Below are 14,567 nucleotides of genomic sequence, written 5' to 3'. Positions count from 1 at the left end.
TAAAGTTATTTAATTTGCTCCACAGCCAGATAACCTTAAACACCCAGATAACATTAAACACCCAGTCAGTCGTTCATAAAAGTTGAAGGCGGTATAGTACTATAGTAATAGAGCAACTGCAGAATCACTGAACCGGAATTGATAGCTTGAAAGCATTTAGCGCGGGGCCCTTTAAAGTGCGGGGCCCGTAGCTACATAATATGTAGCTACTTTTGCTACGAGGATAATCGAGCACTGCTGTCGACCCCCAGCCCCAAGTCTTGCCCAGGCCACGACCTTCATCTTCTTCTCTGCCTATGACCGAGTGCCACTTCTAAAGATTCCCGCCGATTCTGTACAGCCTCCTAAGATGCGCTCACATTTAGACACTATATAAATCCACATTGTACGGTAATGTTTTATTGTAATCGTCATTATCATGAGCACATAGCTTTAATTAGCTTTCACCACTTGACAAAACGACAGTTTAATATATATACAGCTCGTGTACAACATGATCAAACAGCGCCACATTATGAATCCAAACAGAAACAAAAAGCTAACCGACCAAAAACAGCTGCTAGATATTCAACTTCCTGACATCGGAGATCAACCTCGTGACGTCTTCGGGACACGTCGACACACGTCTTTGACCACTTCGAGAACGCTTGCGATGCTGGCAGCGATGCACATGCGTAGGTAGCACACTCATCAGTACCACTGCCTCTCGAATAAATAATCAGCAGCGTTTCTACGGCAGAGGCCGAGCGAACGATGGCAAGAGATTACACATCATGGGGCCCTGCTATACATTTAATTTAAGAATGTTTTGAGATGAAGTCTCAAATTGGAATATGAACAGTTACCCGTTCTTAGACATTTGGTCACAAACTCTTCATAAGTCAAACATGTATACATTGATCTGTATTTAGAAACCCATTTTAAAAGCTGCCGACATATTACACCACGGGTAACCACCATGTTGCATTGTGATGCTACTGAAGAGACCCATTTTCTGATTTAAAATTGTCTACGATACTGCATTGGCAGTGGTGCACAGGAACAAATAACAAAAACTCATTCATCAATATAGAACAAATTAACCATCTATGATTGGCCAACAGCGAGTTTAATGTCTCATGGGGATGAATGTTACAAGAACGTAATGAGGTGACGGAATGACAAAAACAAAGGGCATGTGGATATTACTGTTGCTTGGGCATGAACTCGCAACATGGGACACTGACAGAAAGAGGAATACATGGCTCAGAACACCCGCTTTAGACATTGATCGCTCTTAAGTGGGCTTGGGCAGGGCATATCCAGAGAACGGGATGATGGCCGAGGTCGAAACTGACAGAATGGGAGGCAAATGAGGGAACATGCTGAACAGGACATCCCATCGCCTCGTGCGCAGATCCTGCATGGAGTTTTGTACCATGACCCCGTGCGAGATGGCGATGGCTTGGGGAAACCTTTAGTCAGAAGTGCATATAGATCAAGGCTGTTGCTGATGTTCATGATCTCTGTCGCCTGCCAGCCGAGCCTTATCTGGACTCAACACACAATAGCATGGACAAAGACAACACGATTTCAAACAGTTTCAGCGGTTTTAATGCTGGAGAGTAAAATAGGGTATGATGCAGAAAGCCAACACATTATATTTGCATTGATGAACATTGGCATTCTAGGCTGCATATTTCCTGTAAATTGATGGGGACGCTTACTTAATCCACAAGTTGGCTCAGTATAAATATTGTATTTATTTTATTGTCCTTCCCCCGCACCTCCGGTTATCATGGCTGGCTGCGTACGGTGTGAAAGAAGTTCAAGACACACTCATAAAAATATGCATAGGGCAGTCCGCGACTTACAAATGGGTTCCATTCCTGAGACCCGTTCATAAGTCGAATGGTTCGTAAGTCAAAACACAATGTCCTATTTAAATACAAATAGGTTCGATCCAAACCCCGACACCTGTATATTTGGAGTTTGCATGTTCTCCCCGTGGCCACGTGGATTTTTTTCCGGGTCCTCCGGTTTTTCCCTCCACATTTAGAATCAACGTGTGCTTAAGACTATTTGGCTGCTATACATTTCAGCATAAGCCACTTCGTTGAGCTATAATTTGTGGCCAGGTCACTTCTGAAAAAGAGCTATATAGTTCAGTGGACTTTACCTGGTAATATAAATATATATTTTTGCTTTACCAGCTAAAATAAATCATTTTTATATGGTCAGTGTGATCAAATGTGTTACGGTTCAACAACATTGTTTAACTGGTAAAAATAAATAGTATAAATGTGCATGTAATACTGTAATAAATTGTCCGGTAAATAAAACATAAAATAAAGTAAATAGAAAAAAAACTGAGTAATCTTCGCTTACCTCGAGTCCTGATACAGGCTTGCTTGTTGGAAGGGGGGTAATGAGTCCTCACAATTGCACACACACACACGTGCATGCGTGCACGTACTTGACGTACACCAATAATCCCCCGTATAGCTTACATAGGCTGTTGGGGCTAGTGCTGTTACTGAGCAGCGTCTATGAAAGTCGCAAAGACACACAAGGGGGTGGGTGGCCGACGCCATGCCCGGTCATCTTTGTCTTCCTAGTAGCGATGTTTACACACCGAACCAGGTACTCATTTGAGGCCGAGTCGACCAGAGAAGGCCCCGGACCAGCTCAGGTAATCGTCACTGATGTTGGCCACGAGCGGGAATCGAACTCGGGTCGCTGTGTTAGTGGCAGAGCATGCCAACCGCGACACTACCGCTCCCCACTTTCACTCACACACTTGTCCGTGCGTACACACTCCCAGAGGGATGCTGTTACTCGTTACATCAAACAGAGGATTGCGCCACTAAACAAAATAGTTTAACAGTTTGGTTCGCATTTGCGAGTTCACAAATTCGGATGGTGAACAAAAAAACATCTTATAGAAACTCGTTCGTAAGTGCGGCTATTTGTATGTTTGGGACTACCTGGACGTAAATACTAAAATAAAATTAGCAGTTATCAATGTGAACAATATCACGTGTCTTCATGCATGTTTGTGCTTGCTATTTTTTGAAAATTCCAAAAGCATACATTTCTGTATTACGCTTGTTCACCCAGAAGAGCCTGAGCCTCAAGACTCCTAAGGCGGGAGGGTTCCTTCCCAAGCGTTCGCAGTAGTGGCAATATATTCTTCTGAGCATGTACGCTGAACTTCTTTCGCAACCGTACGTAGCCAATCGTGAGTAATCCCAATCGAGTAATTTGCAGATAATTTTTCAACAACTGGGATGTTTGGCCAATACCAGTTACAAAGTATGTGTTTTTTTGCTATGGGAAAAACCAGAGGAAACCCATGTAGAACGGGGGGAGAACATACATACTCAAAAAACCTCTATGGATACATACTCAACACAGAAATACGTTATTGAACCCAGGAGCTTCTAGCTAATGAGGCACGGGTGTCACCACTGCACCGCCCTGCCACCCAATATAGATTTTCAACATCCAACTCCACGTCTAGCAAAAGGGGTCATAGCTTCTCTTCAAATTTCGATTTAAAGCTTTCGTGACTGCAAGGATTCATCTTCTTTGGTTCTTTCGGTAAAGTCACGTAGAATGAGAATAAAATAATAAATTGATAAAATAAAATAACACAATAATATTCTCACTTATTTTATTTTATCAATTTATTATTTTATTCTCATTCTACGTGACTTTACCGAAAGAACCAAAGAAGAAGCTTCTCTTCACTTTTGCTCAGCGTTGCAGTTTTGAGAGGGGTTGCGATCCACACTCGTGCTACTGCTGCGGAGATTCCGCTGGTACTGCTCCAGCAGCTGCCGCGCCTGCGTGCGGGCCTCCTGCACGCCTTCGCTGAGCTCGAGCCAGGAGGCCGGCAAGCCACCGTCGCCGTGATAGGCCCCTGCGATGGCGCCAGCCATGCTGGCCACCGTGTCGGTATCGCCGCCCAGGGAGACGGCGTAGAGCAGTGTGCGGGCCACGCCGCCCAGCTCCTCGGGAATGTCGGGCTCGGGCTGCAGGCAGCGCAGGAAGGCGTACACGGCAGTGGGCACCGACTCCAGGGCTTGCACGTTGTTGCCTGCGTGAGTCACGCAAACATCCAATCAAGATCATTAGTTATCGCTGCATGTCCAATTGAATGCCGTTCACAGGTACACTCAAATGTAACATTAAAACTAAAATCTTTCAGGACTAAGCAGAGCTCTTAAACGAAAGCAGAGATGGGTGAAAGAATGTTCCATAAGCAATTCATAAATCAACAGTTTCATATGTGCAGTATTAAAGATATTGTCATTCGGAAATGAAAGTGGCATCATAGGTGATGCCAAAGCTTTGGGAGTGGAAGATAGCAGCATTCACGCAGCCCACTCTGTTAAGTTTGAAATCGCGACAAATGCCGTCGACGCGGCGACCGAACATCGATCATCGATCTTCCCAGTCTTCAGAGCAACAACACAATGCACTCTCACAAGGAAACTCCCCCTCAAGTCTCACCGAGATACTGCACAACATCTTCTCTTGGCACGTCTTTCAGGTTCAAGAACTCCTTGATCTTCTCCAACCTATTACAATAGGGTGTTGCACTTTTTGCACTGTGGAAAAAAAGAATAAAATTATACAAATTTACAGGATATGATCAATTTTGATTTAAAGCTTTCGTGACTGCAGGGATTAATATTCTTGGTTCTTTCGGTAAAGTCACGTAGAAGGGAAACAATAAAATAATAAAAAGATAAAATATTGTTTCCCTTCTACGTGACTTTACCAAAAGAACCAAGAATATAGGATATGATAACCTTTTATTATAATAATCTGAAATGCTTACAATGTACATTTATACAACATCCACTCATTGCATCCTCACAAAGTGAAATAACTGAAACATGAATTAGTCGTCATCATATTTATTATATCACTACGTAACAAGATTTTCGTTCCTGGGTAGCCAGTGTTACTTTCTAATTGCTTATGCCTCAAAAGTAAAGAAAATGGCTATTATTCCCCACAAACTTTGCTTTCCTGACACAAATGCACACGTTTTGTCATTGACAATAGGTACATTTCAAAATATCACTGTCCTGATCACAAAAGCCAAGTTTGTGGTCAATAATAGCCATTTTCTGTACTTTTGAGGCAGAAGCAATTAGGAAATAAGACTTACTACCCAGGAACAAAAAAATAATAGATTTGTTATACAGTGTTATTAATGGAGTGGATTATTAACAATGCTTTTGTGTCCTAGTCACAGAAGCCAAGTTTGTGGGTAATAATAATAATAATAGTCATTTTCTGTACTTTTGAGGCATATGAGAATAGGTTTTCCCCCTTTTATCTGGCAACAAAACAGCTGTGTTAAGTTGTTAAAACACCAAACTGAAACCTTTTACAAGGAATCATCTCTGCATTAACCACAATACTTGTGGTCAGAATGCAAAAAAAAAACATACTCTGATAATATATTGGCATTGTCCTTGAAACTGATTGGTCCACACCAGAGACAGCTTTCTTTTGAGCCTCGTCTCAAATGGTGTTAGACCAGAGGACGCCAACAAGGCGTACAGCACAAAGACAATGCCACTATCAGAGTAATGGGAGCTCGGGGTGAGCATCAAAATATGAGAATAGGCTTTTCCCCTTTTATCTGGCAACACAACAGGTGTTAAGTTGTTAAAACAGGCATAAGCAATTGAAAGATAACACTTCCTACTCAGGAACAAGAAAAACATGTTTGTTACACAATGAATTATCAGCTGAAAATTAACCAATGGAGATTACACACAGCAGCAACATCACCCCCAACTACAACAACTTGGCAGCACCCTCCTGAAAAAAGTCTGGAGACTCAATGAGGCTTGGCTGGGTAAACACGCATCATTATAAAGACTAGAACTGATCTCTGTAAGATGAGCCACATTTACACAGTGGAAAAAAAATCAAGTCAACCTACAGGCAGAACACACACACACCTGACAGAAATGCGAGACATGGCCTTGGTAAGGTCAGGATAAATTAATTTCGCACTTGTACTTAGTGGGAAACATTGTCCATCATAGAGGGAAATATGATGGTTATTATGAAGTGGGAATTTTAGTCCCTCCAGGAATAAAAACTGAAGATTTTAGATATATGGGATAGAGTTTCCCAGCGATCAATGAGACTCTACAAAAACTTAGCGATGTGAGGATGTTTCAGATATCACACGTGAAATAGTGACCACTTCTCTTGGCAGGAAGAAAAATGAGAAAGCTCCCAAACCAGATGGAAAAACTGTGACCTCTTCATAAAAGTAGCACGACTATTTTCTAATGCTTACAAGCTATGCAATGCCTCCGTCATGGAAATATGCCTAAATTATTATTCAATTTAGAAGGGAAAACACAACTGATGTAACCAGCTACTAAACCATGAGCATCTCATCACACGTCACTGATTGGTTTCGTTTTCTATAATTCCCCCCGCACCTCTGATTAGCACGCTTGGTTACATATGGTGCGAAAGAAGTTCAACAAACAAACATACAACCGAATAATGGATATTTTTGAGGCCAACCCACACATGAACAAGCTGGAGTTACAAATATTTCTATCATTTGTCGCTTACTCATCAGATTTCAATGACAAATGAATATCAATTACCATTACGCTTAACACGTAGGCTTTTGCGACCAACATTTACAAGCAAATTTCCGGGCCCTCGCCGAGCCTACATCAAAATGAGCTGCCCCGCCCATCTCTAAACCTTTATAAACAGCTCTTTGATTGGTGTAGACCGACTGCAGGTTACGGAGACCTCCCCTACATTAACATGAGCTGCCCCGCCCATCTCTAAACCTTTATAAACAGCCTGCCTCAGCAGATTTCCCCCTCTGAAGACGATTGCTTGTGTTGCGATCGAAACGTGGTGATCTATTTTTTATACCTACGTGACTTTACCGAAAGAACCAAAGAGTATGGATTCCTGCAGTCATGAAAGCTTCAAATCAAGATTGAATATCATCCATCATAGAGGTTTTTGGGTTAGATCGCGTAAATATATAAATGTGTCGTTTAAACCCGCCACCACCAGACACAGCCAACTAGTAAGGGTTGTCACGTAAACAGAACAATCCTTACTAGTTGGTTGTGTCGGGTGGTGGCGGGTTTTAACGACACATTTATATATTTACTCGATCTAACCCAAAAACCTCTATTATGGACTATTACGCTTAGCTTTTGTAGAAGTCCTATGAAAAAGCATTTGAATCGGTGGAAATAACGCAGTCAACCAGGCTCTCAAAGTCCACAGGCTTAATACAAAAAAAATAGAAGTGATCAAATAATGAAAAAATATGAAATAGCTCCACTGAGATTACAACAAGAACACAAATCTCATAAGAGGACCCAGGCAAGGAGGGCCACTCTCAGAGGCACAGCCACATTACAATATATTGCAAAAATTATATCGGAGAAATAAACAAGGAAATTGTTTTAATGGCCTGGTCCACAAAATAGCCAATGTCAATACAGTCGATTGCTGCTGGAGGAAAGTCAGAAAAATCTTGAACCTTAAATATTTTATAATCGTCTGAATGTTGGTTCAGGAAATGTAAAAAAAAGTTAACGAATAACCAACCTTGCCTTGTCATTTGAGGATTCCTCGACCTCGAGCATCTCTTGTATTAGTTTGTCAACAAATGTCAAAGCACAAATGTTATCCTCCGTAATCGCAAAATGCACAGCAAGGGCCTGCAAGATGGTGCCGTTGTAGCCCAGGGAGTTGGCGTGGGTGATGCGTGCACTCAATCTGGCGATCTGCAGCAAAACGGAAGGCACTGTTATGGCGAGAATCACACACAACACGTGATATATTACAGCAGACTCTTGATTATCCGCGCTAATGACGGGGAGGACAGCAGAGAATCCAAAAATATAACCATTTTCCACGGATCAGTGGCAAACACTTTCCTGCTCCCGCACAGAAGAGTCCGCCCACTAAGTGGATAGCACAGCCACACCAATCAACATCAATCAAACTCCGCCCATTGTTGTAAAGATATGCAACTACTGTACTGTAGAGGCGATCACGTGGATTTCGGATTAACCAGAGCACATATGTGCTTGGTTTAAGCACGTGACTTGTAATAAAACATTTCTAATAATATAAATGTATAACTGTTTTTACATGATGAATTTGGCCTTAAGGGAAAAATCCATGAGTTTCTAATTTATGTCAAAATCTCAGGTGCGCAGTTAATCAGCAAATCGGATAAACCGCAAGTGGATAATTGAAAGTCCACTGTATTATCATTACACTTGTTTACCCAGGAAAGTCTCCCCAATTCTCAATATTGTTTTTTTCAGAAGGGTCCTGCAGAAGCTTTCGCAGAAGGGGGTGATGCAGCTGCTCTGTGTAATCCCAATCAAATAATTTGCAGGGATTTTTTTCAGCAATCGGTTTGGCCAATACCCGTTAAGTTCCCGACTCGGACACCTCTCTGTGTGGAGTGTGTATGTTCTCCCTCCATTCTACATGGTTTTACTCTGGGTTCTCCAGTATTCTCCCATACAAAAAAAAGCCGTACAATGTAACTGTTAAAAGGCTGAGCATCCCAATGCTGAAAAACTACCTGCAAGTTACTCAATTGCGATTACACGCAACATTGCACCCCACTGAAAAGAAACATCACAATACCCTCCTGAATAAGAGGCTTGAGACCTGGCGAGCCCATACCCGGGTAAGCGCGCGTAACGTATTTCTACATGTAGATTGGATTTGAATAGATTTTATTTAAACACGCATCATCGGGTTAGACACATGTCCACTGCATTTACCTACGTGTTTAACATCAGCAGTGGCGGGGTAAGCGAGAGCCACCGGTGCGACCCTCATGGCACCACCATTGCCGAAGGAACCGCGCCCCTCAAACTGCTCAGCCGCCGGCGTGAATACATCGTCGCCAGCGTACGCGCGCTGCTGAAACTTCTCAAACACAGTCACCACGCCCGCCCCGTAGCCACGCAGTGGCTCCTTCTGGTATTCTTTGGCAAATCTGAAAAACAGAAAAGCGTCGCAATTAAAGCAAATACGCTCAATGCATTTGTCCATAATAATATTTAGTTAAAAACGACTTAAAATAATGTTGCAACTTATTTACACTGGGAATTATTCTTAATCATTATTACTTATTCTGTTTGCTTACCTAGGAAGCCCGACCTGAGTCTCAAGACTCTTTTCAGGAGGGGCCTGCCAAGTTTTCGCAGTAGGGGGCGATGTTGCTGCATGTAAGCCCAATTGAGTAATTTGCAGGTATTTTTTTAAGCATTGGGATGTTTGTCCAATAATAATTGCACTGCATGCTTCTTTTTTAGCTATGGAATGAATACATGCAGAACAGGGGGAGAACACACAAACTCCACACAGAAGGAACCAGTCAGGAATATAATCCAGGCACTTTTTACTGAGAAGCAGGAATGTTACTACTGCACTGCTACTTTGCCGGAATTAAAATTTAAAGGGTAAAGCATGTTTTCTCGTGCAAAGAACATCAGCACGAAAATAAAAGTGCATCAACATGATGCACTCGTCTAATCAGTTATCTGCCAGGGTGGCTAGGAGATGGCAGTACAGAAATTGACTGAATTAACCTCGTCGCTCTCACTGTAACATGAAATTTGACTGCAGTGATATATACAACACATGGATTACATCTGAAGAATCGAACATTCCCAATTTAGGAGTCACTCTCCCATTTGTTCAGGTGTCGGCTTCTAAATATTTGGATTATTGTTGGAGCGGAGATAGGGATACAGAGAAAAAATATCCATTTCCACGAGAAAATGTAGTCTTCTCCACCAAAGGGAGAACATAGATACCAGAGATGTGATAGAACTCCAAACTGGAGGTCAGTGGGTCAAATAGCTTACAAGTTGTGGATCATTGTAGAGTTGACCTTTTTAAGGTGCTCATCAGGTCAAATTCAACATTACAAGCCACAACTCCCCAAGCTACAGGAGCTACCAAGAATACATAAACATAATTGGAAACCTCTCCTTCAGAACTTTACAACCATGCAAAGGACACCACATATTCCAATTAAAAGTGAAGGATTATTTTGCAACAGAGTTTGGTGACCTTTGCTTTAATCCTGACCAAACGATCCAAAATTCTCGGTCGACTTTCAAAAACTAGGTCGTGTCTCTGCCTCTGTCTTCGTGTCCCAATTAGGGCATTACTGTGTGTTGTCTTGTGATCATAGCAAGTTTCCGCCCATGCACTTTCTTTAATCACAGGCATCTTATGTTTAAACTCACAGATAGCGGAGCGGATTTGGAGTAATGTGGCGAGCTACTTCTCGTATCCATGTAAAAATTGCATGAGGAAGCCACTTTGCTATGCATTATAGGTAAAATATAATATTAAGATATAGGATCGTGAATAAGAGTTTTCACAGACTCTCCAGCTGCCATGAATAGAAATTTGGGGAAATAGGGCCATGGATATGACAGTTCTGTATTATCGCATCCCATATCGAAGATCAAGGGTCCGTACTGAAAGCCTCTGGGGAAAAAAAAATCTATTGGGAGTCTTAAACCGTGGAATTTCATGGGCGTTTCCAGTTAGCTCCAGCAATCATAAAAAAATATATATAGTGTGACCGGTGTGGATGGCTCCATTACCGTTGAGACATGTCTTGAGCATCGAACCGTCCGTTGTCGATGAGGGACTGTGCCACGGATCTCAGCATGGCAGTGTCATCCGTGTATAGAAAATCTACGATAAGGAAAAACATCTCAGCATGAACAAAAGAACACGAGACCAATTTGTATTTTTTATGCACGTAAATCCAGAGCGGTGAAAGTGGCTCCCAGGAGTTGAGAAGCTTGCGACAAGCCAGAATCCAGCTCAATAGGCCCGAGGAGAGAAAACGCTTGTCAACTTCAGCAAGTTGTGATTGCAGTAGGCTTCCAAATGCCGTAGATGAAAACATAGCATTTAAATAAAAAATGTGTGTGAATCGATCGAGCAGCATTCTTTTCATCGGCTGCGTAACGCTGTGTCAAAGTTACCTGGCCTGTGGCTCCATACGAAGCTTCAGGTCTTCTCGGCTAGTCATACCCTCCCTTCTCTATGCTTGCAAAACATGCACCACTTCGAAGGAACATCTGCGTCGGTTTTATACATTCAGGCTAGACTGATTATGATCCATTCTGAGTTTAACCAGACTGGATTGTGTAAGGAATTCACAGATCCTTGAAAGATCTGGACACAGCCCCATCAGTGAGCTCCTCTCGCAAACGAGGCTGCGTTTGCTGGGTCATGCAGCCCACACGCCCGGGCACCCCATGTCCAATCGGCTGCTGTTTGGCCGGGTGCAAAACGAATTCGGCAAAAAAAATGACTCAATATTTCAAGAGCCGCAATGCATGTGAATGCAAGATGGTCACGAAGCAGTGCGGCTCTGGAGCCACCGGTTGCTGACTCCTGCCCATGGTGATCTGAAATTCCATGGTGATCTGGACTTCCATGGTGATCTGGACTTCCATGGTGATCTGGACTTCCATGGTGATCTGGACTTCCATGGTAATCTGGACTTCCATCGTCAGGGGTCGGCAATCAAAATAATAATTTGAGCCATTTCTGTTCGAATTTCAAGAGCCGAACTGCAGTCCTTCAAGAGCCGCATGTAGCCCCGGAGCCGCAGGTTGCCGGCCCCTAGGCTAGATGGACTGATATGGTACGGGAGGATGTGGAACCGAGTGGTTGCCGATGACCGGTACCAGTGGTATCAAGATCGGTCTCTGTGGACGAGGAGGAGGATCGTTAAGGACGCTGCTGGGCAGTTGGAGGCGGTCGCCCTACAACAACAACCAGCGACGACGATAATCGGAAGAGCCACTCTCACGAGCGGAGCGCCAGGCGGCTAAATATATATCAGCAAGTTCACACAGCAGGGGATTCAGGTGGCGAGACCCATAGCACCGGCTGGGTCAGCCACGTGACCATGCCGGCGAGCCTTCGACACTTCACGTGGCCCTTCAAGGTGCCACCTAGCCTGGCACAAACGCCGTGGTGGTGACGCCGCCGCCACGTATTGGCGAACGGCGGCTGTTAGGGTGCAGTGGGGTCGTGCGCCTCTCGTGTTGTGAGCGTTGTCTGTGTTTAGTTAAGGGAGCGGTGGTGCAGCGGTTAGCGCGCTGCGTTACAAACCACGCCGGACCAACAGAGTTCTATTCCCTCAACACGGCCTGACCAACACCGGCGACGATTTATGACAACCGGTCCTGGGCCTCCCCTAGGTCGACTCGGCCTCAAATGAGTACCCTGGTGTGTAGTTACACATAACCACTGGGAAGACAAAGGCGGCCGGGCGTGATTGCTGACCACCCTCACTTCCCTCTACGTGTCTTATCGGCCTTCAATCTGTGCTTGATACTCGCAAACAACACTTGCCGCAACAGTCTAGGGGGCCGCCCATAAATGACGTCACGCACCTGGGGGGGGGGGGGGTCAGACATTTGTGACGATGTGTGACGAGGGGGGGGGGGGTGGTTGAGAAATGTGACGTTACATCAAAATGCGCAACTTTAAATAAATGTAGCATTGTTATAACGACACTAATTGTTATAACACTCCTACAACATCAAGAGTGTAGCGCCACATTAAATACGCCCTACAATGACAATAGTTTAAAGCGATTTGAAGCGTGTTTCATTTTCAAAATGGAAATATGGTTTTCGGGGGAGGGGGGGGCAGAGCTTTGTGACGTCACATTTGAGGAGAGGGGGGGGTCTGACTTTGTGTGACGCAGTTGGGGGGGGTCAAAAGTCGTCCAGAATCGCGTGAAGTAATTTATGAACGCCCCCCCCCCCCGCCACTATAATTATTACCGCCTACACCGGCTGTGGATCGTTGGTTGCCCACTGTGTCCCGCACCATCACTGCGTCGCAGGTGGAAGTTGCGGGCGTCCTTGGCGAGACCCGCGGGGCTCACCAAGCCGCGGCCCTCGTAGCGGGAGCCCACGACGTCCCCCAGCAGCGCGCCCAGCAGCGCGCCCTGGAAGCGGGGGGCGAGGCGCTCCAGGGCCGAGGCGGCGGGCGAGGCGCTCATGGGGCCCTGCTCAGAGACCACCACCACCCACCCACCCACCACCCACCACCACCACCCACCACCACACACACAACACACACCACGCACTCCTACCACGCGATGAGACCCCCAACACAGAGAGACCCCCCCCACACAGAGAGACCCCGTTCACAATGAGACCCCGACACAGAGAGACCCCGTTCACAATGAGATCCCACAATGAGACCCCCACACAATGAGACCCCACACACAGAGAGAGACCCCCACAAAGAGAGAGAGACCCCCACACAGAGAGACCCCCACACAGAGAGAGAGACCCCCACACAGAGATAAACCCCCACACACAGAGAGAGGCCCCCACACACAGAGAGAGACCCCCACACAGTCCAGCGTCTTCTCTGCGCACGTGGTCGCCGTGTCGGCCAATGGGGAGGCCTCCGTGGCGTTGCTTCCCGTGACGAGCCGTGGAATCGATTCGCGATCTTAGCGGCGGAGTTCAGCGTCGATTCCCTCGCGCGCGCGAGCGTTGTGTGGACATAGTTCATAGTTAATTTATTTTGGTATAGCCCTGTGAGCCATTCGGCTCTTGAATCGGGTGCAACCGCAACAAACAAAAAGCATGAACAAGAAAACATCTTAAAGTGAGTATGTGACTCTGCAAACAGAAAATCCAGGACAAAAATATCAAAATATTCCTGAAATAGCACCGTACACCAACGCTGTGTGCAAAAATCCCAGTGGGATGCAAGTCAAATAACAACAACAACCACAAGACAACTAAGATTAAGGCCATCAGTCTAACTCCGTACTACAATAAACAAAAACATGGCCAAAACAAAAAAAACGTTTTCGAAATCACCAAAATAAAAGCCATAAATCCAATGTAACAGTGATCATAGGGACTGTGACCGAATTTTTAACAATAAACTACATAAATAAATTATAACACCAAAATCTAGAGCCATATTTTAGGCCACTGAATAGCAGTGGCAGCTAGGGTTGTACAACTCCTCTAGAGCAGTTTTGAGTGAAGCTCTCATAGGTAGTGATTCAAGTTGCAGTTTATTGGCAATAGCATTCCAGACCCTGGGGGCATCAATAGCAAAGGCCCTTCCTCCAGTTTTTGTACGGCAATAGGGAATGTGAAGCTGGTAAATGAGCGAAGACCTAAGGTCAAATTTGTTCTTTGAAACAGAGAGGAGATCCAGTAGGTAGTCTGCGGAATTTTTTGTAAGTACATCGTGAATAAATAAGATCTGGTGCACAAGCCGTCGAACATTAAGAGATGTTAAGTTTGACCCAATGTAGAGATCACAGTGGTGAGTCCTATATGGGCAGTTCAATGCAAATCTTAAGGCCGAGTGATAGATGGAATCAAGCTTCTTCAGTACAGTACTTGGGGCTGATTTATACACGATGTCACAGTAGTCAAGTAGAGGCAGTATGGTAGCTTTTATCAATTCCAAACGGAACATTGGGGGGAAGCAGTGCTTGTGTC

General features: G+C 44.6%; 1 protein-coding gene across 3 annotated transcripts; it reads right to left on the bottom strand.

Annotated features, from left to right (window-relative positions):
* Positions 1 to 379: 379 nt before the first annotated feature.
* Positions 380 to 13,629, bottom strand: ADPRS (ADP-ribosylserine hydrolase). 3 transcript variants are annotated; one of them, XM_076067209.1, is made up of 7 exons: positions 13,476 to 13,629; positions 12,974 to 13,096; positions 10,659 to 10,752; positions 8,818 to 9,031; positions 7,615 to 7,793; positions 4,498 to 4,595; positions 380 to 4,081 (listed from the first exon to the last, which is right to left on the bottom strand). In XM_076067209.1, exons 1-7 carry the CDS (start codon positions 13,612 to 13,614, stop codon positions 3,729 to 3,731), a joined length of 1,200 nt encoding a protein of 399 aa, XP_075923324.1. In that variant the 5' UTR covers positions 13,615 to 13,629; the 3' UTR covers positions 380 to 3,728. The 3 variants fall into 3 exon arrangements, with proteins under 3 accessions (XP_075923324.1, XP_032810543.2, XP_032810544.2); XM_032954652.2 differs by lacking the exon at positions 13,476 to 13,629 and having other exon boundaries at positions 12,916 to 13,096; XM_032954653.2 differs by lacking the exons at positions 12,974 to 13,096; positions 13,476 to 13,629 and adding an exon at positions 12,870 to 12,968.
* Positions 13,630 to 14,567: the final 938 nt, after the last annotated feature.

This window comes from Petromyzon marinus, chromosome 15 (assembly GCF_048934315.1).
Source record: "Petromyzon marinus isolate PM22_M1 ecotype Great Lakes invasive population chromosome 15, UKy_Petmar_22M1.pri1.0, whole genome shotgun sequence".
Taxonomy (NCBI): Eukaryota; Metazoa; Chordata; class Hyperoartia; order Petromyzontiformes; family Petromyzontidae; genus Petromyzon; species Petromyzon marinus.
The sequence above is the reverse complement of the archived record's forward strand: the minus strand, read 5'-3'. Positions and strand labels throughout refer to the sequence as shown.